The sequence below is a fragment of the Neovison vison genome, chromosome 12 (assembly GCF_020171115.1).
Source record: "Neovison vison isolate M4711 chromosome 12, ASM_NN_V1, whole genome shotgun sequence".
Classification (NCBI taxonomy): Eukaryota; Metazoa; Chordata; class Mammalia; order Carnivora; family Mustelidae; genus Neogale; species Neogale vison.
In genome coordinates this window covers 116,718,415-116,731,374 of record NC_058102.1, presented here as the reverse complement: position 1 = coordinate 116,731,374, position 12,960 = coordinate 116,718,415, and the positions used below count along the sequence as shown (strand labels likewise).

The following is a 12,960-nucleotide window of genomic DNA, read 5'->3' as shown; positions in this document are numbered from 1 at the left end:
ATGTCTTCATTGGAGAAGTGTCTGGTCATGTCCTCTGCCCATTTTTTTTTTGATGTGATTATCTGTCTTGTATGTATTGAGTTTGAGGAGTTCTTTATAGATCTTGGATATCAGCCCTTTGTCTGTGGTACAATTTGTGAATATCTTCTCCCATTCTGTGGGTTGCCTCTTTGTTTTGTCGACAATTTCCTTTGCTATGCAGAAGCTTTTTATCTTGATGAAGTCCCAAAAGTTCATTTTTGCTTTTTTTTCCATTGCCTTTGGAGACATATCTTGAGAGAAGTTGCTGAGGCTGATGCTGAAGAGGTTTACTGCTTATGTACTCATCTAGGATTTTGAGATTCCTGCCTCATGTTCAGGTCTTTTATCCATTTCAAGTTTATCTTTGTGTATGGTGTAAGAGAATGGTCAAATTTCATTCATCTATATATAGCTGTCTAAATTTTCCCAGTACCATTTATTGATGAGATTGTCTTTTTTCTACTGGATATTTTTTCAGTTTAGTTTTGATTTGAATTTCTCTGAGAGCTAGTGATGATGAACATTTTTACATGTGTCTAATAGCCATTTGTATGTTTGGAGAAGTGTCTACTCATGTCTTCTGCCCACTTTTTGACTTATTTGTTTTTTGGTTATTGAGTTTGAGAAGTTCTTTATAGATCTTGGATATCAGCCCTTATCTGTAGTGTCATTTGCAAATATCTTCTCCCATTCCATGGGTTGCCTCTTTGTTTTGTTGACTCTTTCTTTTGCTGGGCAGAAACTTTTTATCTTGATGAAGTCCCAACAGTTAATTTTATCCCTGGAATGCAAGGGTAGTTCAACACTTGCAAATCAATCAATGCGATAAAACATATTAATAAGAGGAGAGATAAGAACCATATGGTCCTCTCAATTGATGCAGAAAAAGCATTTGACAAAAATACAGCATCCTTTCCTGATTATAACTCTTCAGAATGTAGAGATGGAGGGAATATGCCTCAATTTCATAATAACCATCTATGAAAAGCCTATAGTGAATATCATTCTCAATGGGGAAAAGCTGAGAGCCTTTCCCTTAAAATCAGGAACATGACAAGGATTCCCATTCTCACCACTAGTGTTCAACATAGTACTAGAAGTCCTAGCAACAGCTATCAGACAATAAAAAGACATAAAGTGTGTCCAAATTGGCAAAGAAGTCAAATTCTCTCTCTTCACAGATGACATTATACTTTATGTGGGAAACCCAAAAGCCTTCACCCCAAAATTACTAGAACTCATACAGCAATTCAGCAATGCGGCAGAATGCAAAATCAATGCACATAAATCGTGTTGCCTGATTTCAAGCTACATTACAATGTTGTGATCACCAAGACAGCATGGTATTGGCACAAAAACAGACACATAGATCAATGGAACAGAATAGAGAACCCAGATATGGACCCTCAAAACTATGGTCAACTAATCCTTGACAAAGCAGGAGAAAATATCTCATGGAAAAAAGATAGTCTCTTCAATAAATGGTGCTGAGAAAATTGGACAGCTACAAAAGAATGAAACTCAACCATTCGCCATATGCAAAGTTAAACTCTAAATGGATGAAAGACCTCAGTGTGAGACAGGAATCCCTCAAAGTCCTAGAGGAGAACATAGGTAGTAACCTCTTCAACATCATTACAGCAAATTCTTTCATAGTGTGATCTTTACAATTTATTAACTCAGCATTTTTCCAAAGAAAGACTTCCACGTCTGGGTGACTATTTTGTAACATGTTTCCAAATTTAGGTATGTGCTGTTAGAACCAACTTGACCACAAAACTTTTAGAGCTAGTGGTTGACCTTAGGTGAGCATTTCTTTTTCAGTATAAACTCTCCTTCAACCATGTTCATATATTTTTCCTATAATGGGATCTAGTTGAAAATTTTAAATCGGGTAAAAATTTCAAATCGCATAAAAACTCAAATGAAATGAGACCAAATCTCTTATAGTACTTCAACAAATTTAACCATTTCCTCCTCCCAAGATACAATGTCTGCATGACAAAGAGACCTGGGAAAGCACTCATTTTTCTCAATCCACAAAATGTCTTGCTATTCTGTCCCATTTACTGATACCTGTTTTTTGTTTTTGTTCTTTACAAATAAATAGCATAAAAATGGCATAAAATATTCTTGGACTAGTCAAAGAATTTCTGCTCCCTGGTAATTTTCTGTGGCAATGGAGACCATGATTTGCAATGTAACCTGTGGGGAAAAAACTTCATGTTCCACATCACTAGGTATATCCTTACAGTATGATTATGATTTTAATGTAAACTCAAAAGTTGTATTATTATCATAAACTTTCCAGGATATTTTAATTTAGCATAAGACATAGCATTGTATGGAAGAAGCACTGATTAAAGGATTATGAGATGTGAGTTTGTGCACCAGTTTTTATCATTATCTGGACATAAACAGTCTTGATCAAACCATTAACACTCTAAGCCTCAATATATGGAGGTTAAATGATTGCTAATATCCAATAATAAAGTTTGCTGATTCTGCAATACAAATATTTTATTACGATACTTATTGATTAATAACAAGGCTGACTAAATTAGTGCTGCATACACACATTAGGTTACCTTATGAAGAAGTATTTTCATATATTTTTTCTATAGAAACTAATATAGAACACTTGAAAGGTGTTAATGGAACACGTATATTGCTGAAGGAAATGAAGATACAATCAAAAAATCTCCCTGGTAAGAACAAGAGTTTTGCAAGTCTAATATTTCTGGTTTGTTTACCTTCTTTGGGGTGTAATGAAGATTGGGTCTAAATGACAAGAGTAGCTGTATGTTATATAGGTAAAATCTTCATGAATATTCTCATAATTCATTATATTCTGGTATTTACTAGAAATAAAAATCTAGCTAGATATGAGTTTTAGAACTAATTCTTTTAGAAATTAAACCATAAAAAATTAAATGTTATAGTGACTTTTTTTTCCTAAGATTTTTATTTATTTATTTGACAGAGATCACAAGTAAGCAGAGAGGCAGACAGAGAGAGAGGAGGAAGCAGGTTCCCCACTGAGCAGAGAGCCTGATGTAGGGCTCGATCCCAGGACCCTGGGATCATGACCTGAGCTGAAGGCAGAGGCTTTAACCCACTGAGGCACCCAGGTGCCCCTATAGTGACTTTTGAATATGGTTGGTGAAAGTATGTCTAATGCTATTCTATTCACTTTCTATTTCTGGCTTGGAGAGAACATTCTTTCAATTTGCCAAAGAAGAAAGGCTAATTCATGAATATAATAGTAACAAGAGGAATTTAGGATAGCTGATTCATTGGTTATAATTTCCTTCTATTTGATGGAAATACCAGGTATATTATGGTATCTCAGCTGTAGTAGAGTACATTAGTTGTGTTGTATAGTTCAGAGATTATACTGCTGCCTTTAATAGTGTAAAAGTGATAGACACACTGCCCATTGAATTCTAGCGTGATTCCAAAGAGGCAAAAAGCTTAATGGATATATAAAGGAAAGGTATAAAGACAACCAAGTTAAAAATACTGCTATCCAAAGGTGACTATGGGCATGTCCAAGGACTTTACCCCTCAGGAATAAGTATAATGGGAAAGGTATTATTTTGAAAAAAACAATATGGAAATCCACCAGTTGAAAAATACAGTAACTGAAATTTTAAAATTCACTATAAGTTCTTAGTAGATTTATACTGTCAGAAGAAAGAATGAACAAACTTGAAGTACTGAAATACTGCAACAAGAGTAAAAAAATTAGAGCAGATAATATGATTTAAAATAATTGCTGAAAGAGAATGAGATGTTATAAATAAAATGAGTAATATACCAAACACTACCTATACATATTTGCTCTGCTTTCAGTTTCTCTATAGGACACAAACTTTCACAATGAAACAATTACAGTTAATGAAAAATATATATATATATAAAGAGAGTAGATCTTCAGAATACTATACAAAATTCTATATCCAAAATATGATATAACATTTGTAAGTCCCACTGGAATTTGATGAGTATAAATTTTCAGTATATTCTGTATTTGTGGTGACTGTTACACATTTCTATGAACATATTAATAATGACTGCTTAAACATTTATAATGGGCAAATTGTATACTATATGTATAATATGCTATATTAAAAAGTAACTCTGAGAACTCCAAGCAATATAGGATATTTTTAAAAGACTTAAAGCAATGGGAGGATATTGTGAAGGAGGAAAATTGTGACTCAACCTATATTAAACACATACCTTGTATGCTTCTAGTACTTAACCCAATCTACACTCAAGTGCTATTGCCATTGCCTCCCCCCTTATATAAGAATCCCCTGCTTTCTCAATTCATGTGACTCAGTTCTTCTAATTATATCTGTTGGAGAAAAACCAGAAGGTTAGAACATGTCCACTTATGTATTGCTATAGCTCATATTACTTTCATAAATGTCATTACTTTATTATTTTTTATTAACATTTGATGTATTATTTGTTTCAGGGGTACAGGTCTGTAAATCATCAGTCTTACACAGTTCACAGCATTAACCGTGGCACATACCCTCTCCAGTGTCCATCACCCAACCTCCCCATCCTTCCCACTCCCCTCCCTCAGCAACCTTCAGCCTGTTTCCCAAGATTAGGAATCTCAGTTTGCATCCCTTCCCAGTACCATCTTATTTCATTTTCCACCTTTTTTCCATGACCCCCCATTCTGACTCTCAAATTTCTCATATCAGAGAGATCATATGATAATTGTCTTTCTCTAATTGACTTATTGACTTATACCCTCTAGTTCCATCCACGTTGTTGCAAATGGCAAAACTTCAGTTTTTGATGGCTGCATACTATGCCATTGTGTATATATACACATATTCTTTATCAATTCATCTGTTGATGGACATCTAGCCTCTTTCCATAGTTTGGCTGTTATTACTTTACCCAATAGGTAACCCAGAGTCACTAATTCTAGTCATTTCTTTTGCAATGTGGAATTCTTTTAGATGACTTTCTTTTTATTTTTTTTCTGTCATTAGAACTACAAAGTAGTTTCCACATCCAGAATAAGGTTAAAAATCATGTAAAGACTCAAATAGAAAGGGATGTTATGCCAATACTCACATTATTGCATATTTCCCATTTCCTCCTCCCCAGCTAGAAGGTGTCCATGCCAAGATGACCTTGAGAGAGCTATTTATCTCATTCTGTGTATTATTTGTTATTCTTTTAATCACTAATGCCTACTTGATTTAAAGTGACATAGCCTAATACTCCTGGACAAGTCAAAGAATTTCTGCCTCACAGTAATATCTGTGACTCCACTAACCATAGTTTGTAAACTGACCTGGGAAAAAAATGTTAAGTCCTCCCTCACTAGGTATATCCCTTCCATATGAATGTTTTTTTTTAAATGTACATGGAAATCATACTATTAAGTTAAATGCTTTGAGATTATTTAAGTTTGCAAAAGACTGTATGTTTTCTGGTTAAAGCTCTAGAAAAAACAACAGTGTGTGCATCAATTTGGTCATTACCCAGATATGTGACCTTTGTCAAATCACTAAACATCTCTAGGCTTCAGTATAGTGAGGTTTACCTGTTTACTAACAGCTCTTCAGATTGTAAGTTATTATGTTTCTACAACCCAGACATTTCATTATAATTCTCCTCCTATAATAAGAAATGTCAAATAGAAGGACACCAGACACACAAACACACATCTGTTAACATTTACCTTACAAAAGTGTTTTTTTTCCAATTTATTTATTTTCAGAAAAACAGTATTCATTATTTTTTCACCACACCCAGTGCTCCATGCAAGCCATGCCCTCTATAATATCCACCACCTCGTACCCCAACCTCCCACCTCCCCCGCCACTTCAAACCCCTCAGATTGTTTTTCAGAGTCCATAGTCTCTCATGGTTCACCTCCCCTTCCAATTTACCCAAAAGCACATACCCTATCTTAATCTCACGATACAAAAGTGTTTTGAAACTGTTTATTTCTATAGAGATTGATGCAGAGCCCCTCCTAGGCGCTATGGGAAGAGGTATGCTAAAGGAGATCAAGACACAGTCAAAGAGTCATGCTGGTAAGAACAAAACTATTTCAAGTCTATTTAAGGGTTATTTATTTCTTCTGGAGTTTAAACTTGGATCTTTAAAGACTATAGAATCTATGTGCTATTATTACATTTTAAAACATCTTTGTAAAGTCCCTCCTATAGTTAGTGGAATTCTAGCAGTTACTATAAATGGATAATTAGCCACCTATTACAGGTTTTAGAACCCATCCATTAAAATGTGATCCTCAAAAAACCTGACATGAAATTGAGCTTGGAATATGCTTGATGGAAGCATTTCAAAAGCTGCTCTACTCCCTTTCTTTTTTCAGGCTACATAGGATAGTTGCTTTGTATTTGCAAAGCAGAAATTCTAGCTTAGGAAATGGATAAGTAGAGGAATTTAGAAGATAGTTATTTCATTAGTTACTAATTCTCTCTGTATGATTGAAATATCAAACAAATTTATATCTCTGGTGAAGTAGAAATCTTTAGTTTTGTCATATAGTTCATAGTTTATACTACTACCTCTTGTCCTGGCAGAAGAGGGTGTTGTGAAGGAGGAGACGTTTTTTCTATTATGTTCAGTTAGCCACTGTATAGCACATCATTGGTTTTTGATGTAGTGTTCAATGATTCATTAGTTGCATATAAGACTCAGTGCTCATCACAACACATACTCTTCTTAATACTCATCACCTTGTTTTACACCCTTACCACCTCCTGCTCCCCTCTGAAACCCTCAGTTTGTTTCCCGGAGCCCATAGTCTCTCATGGTTTGTCTCCCTTTCTGATATCTTCCCCTTCAGATTTCCCTCCTTTCCTCTACGGTCCTCCATGATACTGCTTATGTTCCACATATGAGTGAAACCATATGATAACTGTCTTTCTCTGATTGACTTACTACACTTAACATAATCCCCTCCAGTTCCATCCATGTTGATGTGAATGGTAGGTATTCATCCTTTCTGATGGCTGAAAAATATTCCATTGTATATATGTACCACATTTTCTTTATCCATTTATCTGTTGAAGGGCATCTCAGAAACCAATTCTTAACTAGACTATAAATTTCTCTAGGACATACCTTTCCCCCTCAGTTTTTAATCCTATCTGCTGTGAAATGTTCTCGATGTCTCCTTATTTAAGAATCTCCTCACACTCGTTCCAAATGAACCATTCAGTCTTACTTATGCCAACTGCAGACACAACCAGAGAGTCTCAAATATATCTTCTAACAACCCCACTTTGCATTCCTCTATATCATTTTGCTTTAACAAAATGTCATTATGTGCTTATTGAAAGTTGTTGCATCCAGCCTTATTTTTTGTGGTTCTTTTTGGTGAGATACTCAGGCTGGTTCCCACCTCTTCTTAGGTTGTGGTGAATGTATATTTGGGGTCCAAAAGTCATAGTACAACCTTTAACAGTTATTCATAGTCTCAGCGTGTACAACAAAGCAAGATCCACCTTATGGATTCAGGTTCATGACAGGTTTCCAGTCTCTAATACACACTCTCCAATAACCAACTTTCATTCACAAAACATTAGTTTCATTATTTGGCCCAAGTCACCAATCCTAATTATCTTCTTTTTGATTTGATGTAAATTCCTTTTTAATATCTTTCATGTGTCTTTCCTCTTTTTTGACCTCATTAATAGTTTCTAAATCCAGCAAATGTTAAAATCACATAAAAAATAAAATGGTATGCAATCACAATACTGGTACTGTGGCAAATTCATTCATATTCCTTTTCCCAACTACAAGGGAACTGATAGGCACTTTCTTTTTAGACCACAGAATATCTTACTAGATTCTACCTCACTGATGCCCACTTGATTTACATATAACCTTAAAATAACATAAAATAGTCAAGAGAGTCAACATTTCTGCCTCATAGTAACTTTTCCTGATGTGGGACTATGGTTTATAACTTGAACCATGAACAAAAGTGTTATGTTCCATCTCAGTTGTATATCCTATAGCATGAATATTCTTTTAGCATAAACTTGGAAGTTATATTATTAACATAAATTTTGTAAAAAATGTAAATCATCTTGAGAAATTTATGTTAATATAACTTCCAAGTTACTAACATTTTGTTAGCAAAAAAGCACTGGTTAAGGAATTAGGGGATGTCAGTTTGTGCATCAGTTTTGTCATCATCTTGATATGTTTTCTTGATCAAATCCCTAAACATTTCTGAGCCTTATTTTTTTTTAAAGACTTTATTTATCTGAGAGAGGGAGACACAACAAGGGAAGGAACACAAGCAGGGGGAGTGAGAGAGGGAGCCTGAGCAGGGAGCTGAGCTGAGCAGGGAGCCTGATGCCGGGCTCAATCCTAGGAACCTGGGATTATGACCTGAGTCAAAGGCAGATGCTTAACTGACTGAGCCACCCAGGTGCCCCTCTGAGGCTCATTATAATGAGGTTTATATGATTGCTAAGAGCCCTTCAAATTCTATGACATTTTTTATTGTGCAATTCAGACATTGCATTTTTCTCTTCTTCTATAAGAATACATGCTGATCAAGTTTGTACTACACACAGGCACACACACATACATGACCACACATTAATGCTTTACCTTATAAAGTGTTTGGATTTTTTTTTTCCTTTTTGGTCTATAGAGACTGATGTAGAACAGTTGACATATACTGCTGGAGGAGAAAAAATAACTGGTGAAATCAGTACAGAATTTAAAAGTCACCCTGGTAAGAACAAGTATTTTTTAAGTCTAATATTTATGGTTTATGTCATTTTGGGGATTATAATTAGGTATGGATCTTTAATGACAACAGTAATTATTTGTTATATATGGCTAAAAATCTCCATGAATTTCCTCTTGTAATTAAGTAAACTCTGGTATTTACTATCAATAGAACATTAGCTAGATATTATTAGTTTTAAAACATATTTACAAAGTAAGTGATAAAATCCAGTGCTCAAGTGACCTTGGAAAATACTTGGTGTAATATTTCTTACTACTCTTCTACTCACTTTCTATTTCTGGCTTAGAAAGAAAAGTTGCTTTAAATTTGAAAAAGTGAAAAAGGCTAGTTGATAAGTTTGAGAAGAACATTATCACAGTTATTTCATTGGTCTACCATATCCCTGCATATAAAGTTGGCGTGTGGATTTACATCTCTACTGGAGTAGTTATGTAGCTGGGTTATATAATTCAAAGACAACACTACAGCTTCTGATCCTAGAGTAACAATGTTAGATACATTTCTCTCTCTCTTTCTCTTTTTTTAGAGAAAGAGAGGGAGAGTGTTCACGCACATGTGTACACGTGAGGGGAGAAGGGGTAGAGGGAGAGAGAATCTTAAACAGGTTCCATGCTCAGTGTAGAACCCAGTGTGTGGCAGGGGAGGACCTCAATCTAACAACCCTGAAATCATGACCTGAGCTGAAATCAAGAGTCAGACACTGAACCACATGAGCCACCCAGGTGACCAATACATTCCTCTTAGGTGCAAGAAATACTGTAGTCCTGAATTTTTGCAGAAACGATGCTGAAATCTAGAATTCAGAAATAGCTGAATCCTCACATAAAAGCAACAAAATAGGTGTTCTTAGTGAAATTTAAGATTAAAGCAAGATTTCTGAAGCTTTGCTTTTGAATGCTTTATTTATTTAATTATATCAAAATTCTATTCCTGAAAAAAAAAGTAGCTAAAAATAATCAAATATCTTCTCCTGTTTAGCAGGTTACCTTTAATTTTATTGATTGTTTCCTTCACTGTGCAGAAGCTTTTCATTTAGATGTATTAGCAATAGTTTTCATTTTGATGTACTAGCAATACTTCTGTGCATCAGGAGACATATCTGGAAAAATGTTGCCTCATCCAATGTCAGAGACATTACTTCCTAAGCTCTCTTGTAGGATTTTTATGATTTCAAGTCTCACATTTAAGTCTTTAATCCATTTTTAGTTCCATTTGATACAACATGGATGAAACTAGAGAGTATAATTCCAAGTGAAAAAGGTCAGAAAAAGACAAAATACCATATGATTTCACTCATGTGGAATTCAAGAAACAAAAGAGCAATGGGAAAAAAAGGAGACAGAGAGAGACAAACCAAGTAACAGACTCTTACCTCTAGAGAACAAACTGATGGTTACCAGAGGGGAGTAGGGTAGGAGGATGGGAGAAGTAGGTGATGAGGATTAAGGAGTGTATTTGTAATGATGAACACAGTGTGTTATATGGAATTGTTAAATTACTATATTGTACACCTGAAACTAACACTGTTAGTTTCAGTCAGTTATGTGAACTGGAATTAATATAAAATTTAAAAAATGAATCAAATAAAAATTATTTACTCAAAGAGATTATAATTAAGGTGGTATAGAAATGAAATTGTTTGAATCAAGCAGTTAATTTATTTTGTGTCTTACTCAAACAAATCTGATAAATTGTAAAGAGTCACTTTTCCCTCTTTAATCTTCAGACTATTTTTGTTTAGGTACTTTGAATTACTGTTTGCTTCAGTATTCCTGATGAAGTATTCTCATCTACATTTAATCAGTTTAAAATACCATGTCCTTTAAGAACAAAATTAATTTAGTTACCTAATCTGTGTTTATTTATTGTTAATTTACAAATCTTCTAAGCAAAATTTAAGAGAAATTTTTTTTCCCAATTTATTTATTTTCAGAAAAACAGTATTCATTATTTTTTCACCACACCCAGTGCTCCATGCAAGCTGTGCCCTCTATAATACCCACCACCTGGTACCCCAACCTCCCACCCCCCCGCCACTTCAAACCCCTCAGACTGTTTTTCAGAGTCCATAGTCTCTCATGGTTCACCTCCCCTTCCAATTTACCCAAATTCCCTACTACTCTCTAACGCCCCTTGTCCTCCATGCTAAGAGAAATTTTTAAGAGGAAAAGAGTTGAAAGGAGATTATAGATCATATACAAATATTAATATTCACATTTAAGATAAAATGGGTTTGATTAAAGGTCAAGATTAAGGAAGATGTTATCTAAGAATACAGAAAAAAGGAGAGAAAATGAAGAATTTTATAGAAATCAGAATCATAGACAAGTGACTACTCAAACATGAAAAGATTACAAATGCAGAAATAAGGACTACTACATGGAGACTGGGGGGTATTATTTAAATAGTCATAATGTCTTTGTGAATTTATTTAAAGACAGTTATATGTCCCCACAACATAAAGAAGATTTTTTCACCAGTGACATCACACCACGGGAAGTCTCAACAAACAGGATCAGTTTTTCATCTTTTGACAATCAAGGTAAAAGATATAGCAATGTAAAATAGTACCTAATTATCTAGAATACTTTCTGTAGTACGCTTTTTCATTTTACTTTTTATGAAATATTTTAAGCTTTCAGAAAATATGTAACACTAATATAAAATATATAAGATTCTAATGGTTTCCATTCTGTGCTATTATAATCTCATTCCATTTTTATAATCTGTTATAATCTCATTCCATTTTTTCTCAGTTCTTATGTATGCCATCATAAGCCATACATAATGTATTTCCTGAAATACTTGATTGTGCCCTCTTTTTTATTTTTCTTTTATTGTGGAAAAATTACCTCTTATATTCTCCCCAGCTTCCTGCATTATTCTTATAGATCAGTTAATTTTACAAAAATATGTACACCATAAATACACACACACACACACACACACCCTATTTTTAGCAGGAATCTGCAAGTTAAATGTTTTTACTTCTTTTGGTTTTCCTGAGCATATTTTTATGTCATTTCAGCAATACTTTTTAAAATACATTCTTTTTAATCTAGCATTTTAGTTAGAAAGTTCATCTGATGTAGCTAGTCTTCTGTACCACCTGCTTTCAAAATTATATTCAATTTTTAATACCAGGATATGCCAAAATATTTTCATTCAAATAATTTAGTCTTGATACTCTCATGAAAACATGATAAAGGATAAACATAAATTTGACAGTATAGGGCCATTACCTTAACATATATTAAGGATTTCATCTTTAATGACTTAAAAATCCTCCCCAGCTTTTACTTATATTTGACAAACGTGAAAGACTAGTTTGGAATTATGGCTTCTGAAATAAATCCTGTCAACAGCATTTTATTTTCTCAATTACAGTCTCTTATTAAGCCTCTCAGTGTATGGCTTCAGTTTAATCTTTAGCCAATGATTAAATAATATGAGGCTTATAATTATTTGTTTTAATGGAAGTGTTCTGCAATAGCACGTTACTTTTAAAATCAATAGGGTTTGTAAAAAAATTGATAAACAGTTATATTGTTGAGGGGGGAAACAGTGGTTTATGTATAGAGCTCTAATTATCAAAGGAATCTTTATAAATGCATCCTTCTAAATGTACAGTATAAGTCAAATACAGAAATGAATATTCTGGTTCAACTAAAACAGGATTTGGATAAGGAAAATTAAGGAAGATACTGAGAATAAAATACTCTGTCTTACAGACAAAAACTGTTTATGCCACCGTCCATATCAGGTAAAAAAATAGTGAGGGCTTTGCTGCTAATTATTCTAATTTACCTCAGAAGAGGAAGAAGAGCTTTTGTACATTTACATTTGCAAATACTAAAAATACTACTGCATCAAAATGCTACAAAAGAAGAACCTTTCTCAATGAGAAGGGAGAAAGATTTCTAAAAAGGACTTTGACATAATTGGATATATCAGAGAAATAAAAGTGACATTTCCTATAAAATACTTGGCAAGAAAGAAGATTACAGTGATGACATCAATATTGTAGGAGTTTTGTGTGGGTTTTTGTTTTGTTTTGTTTTGTTTTTACCATCTACCTGCTGTGAAAAAGAGAACCAATTTGATGATTATCCACATATGGGAGAGGCTTTGTTGAAATCCAGGAGTCCAGCAGAGAA

The 12,960-nt window shown here is 34.0% G+C and overlaps 1 protein-coding gene across 1 annotated transcript in view; it reads left to right on the top strand.

Moving 5' to 3' along the window:
• Positions 1 to 12,960, top strand: part of CCDC7 (coiled-coil domain containing 7) — a 443,154-nt gene that overhangs the window by 403,108 nt on the left and 27,086 nt on the right. Inside the window, exons 32-33 of the mRNA XM_044226418.1 lie at positions 2,646 to 2,729; positions 8,702 to 8,785. Coding sequence (XP_044082353.1) covers positions 2,646 to 2,729; positions 8,702 to 8,785 — 168 coding nt within the window. The remainder of the gene's footprint in view (positions 1 to 2,645; positions 2,730 to 8,701; positions 8,786 to 12,960) is intronic.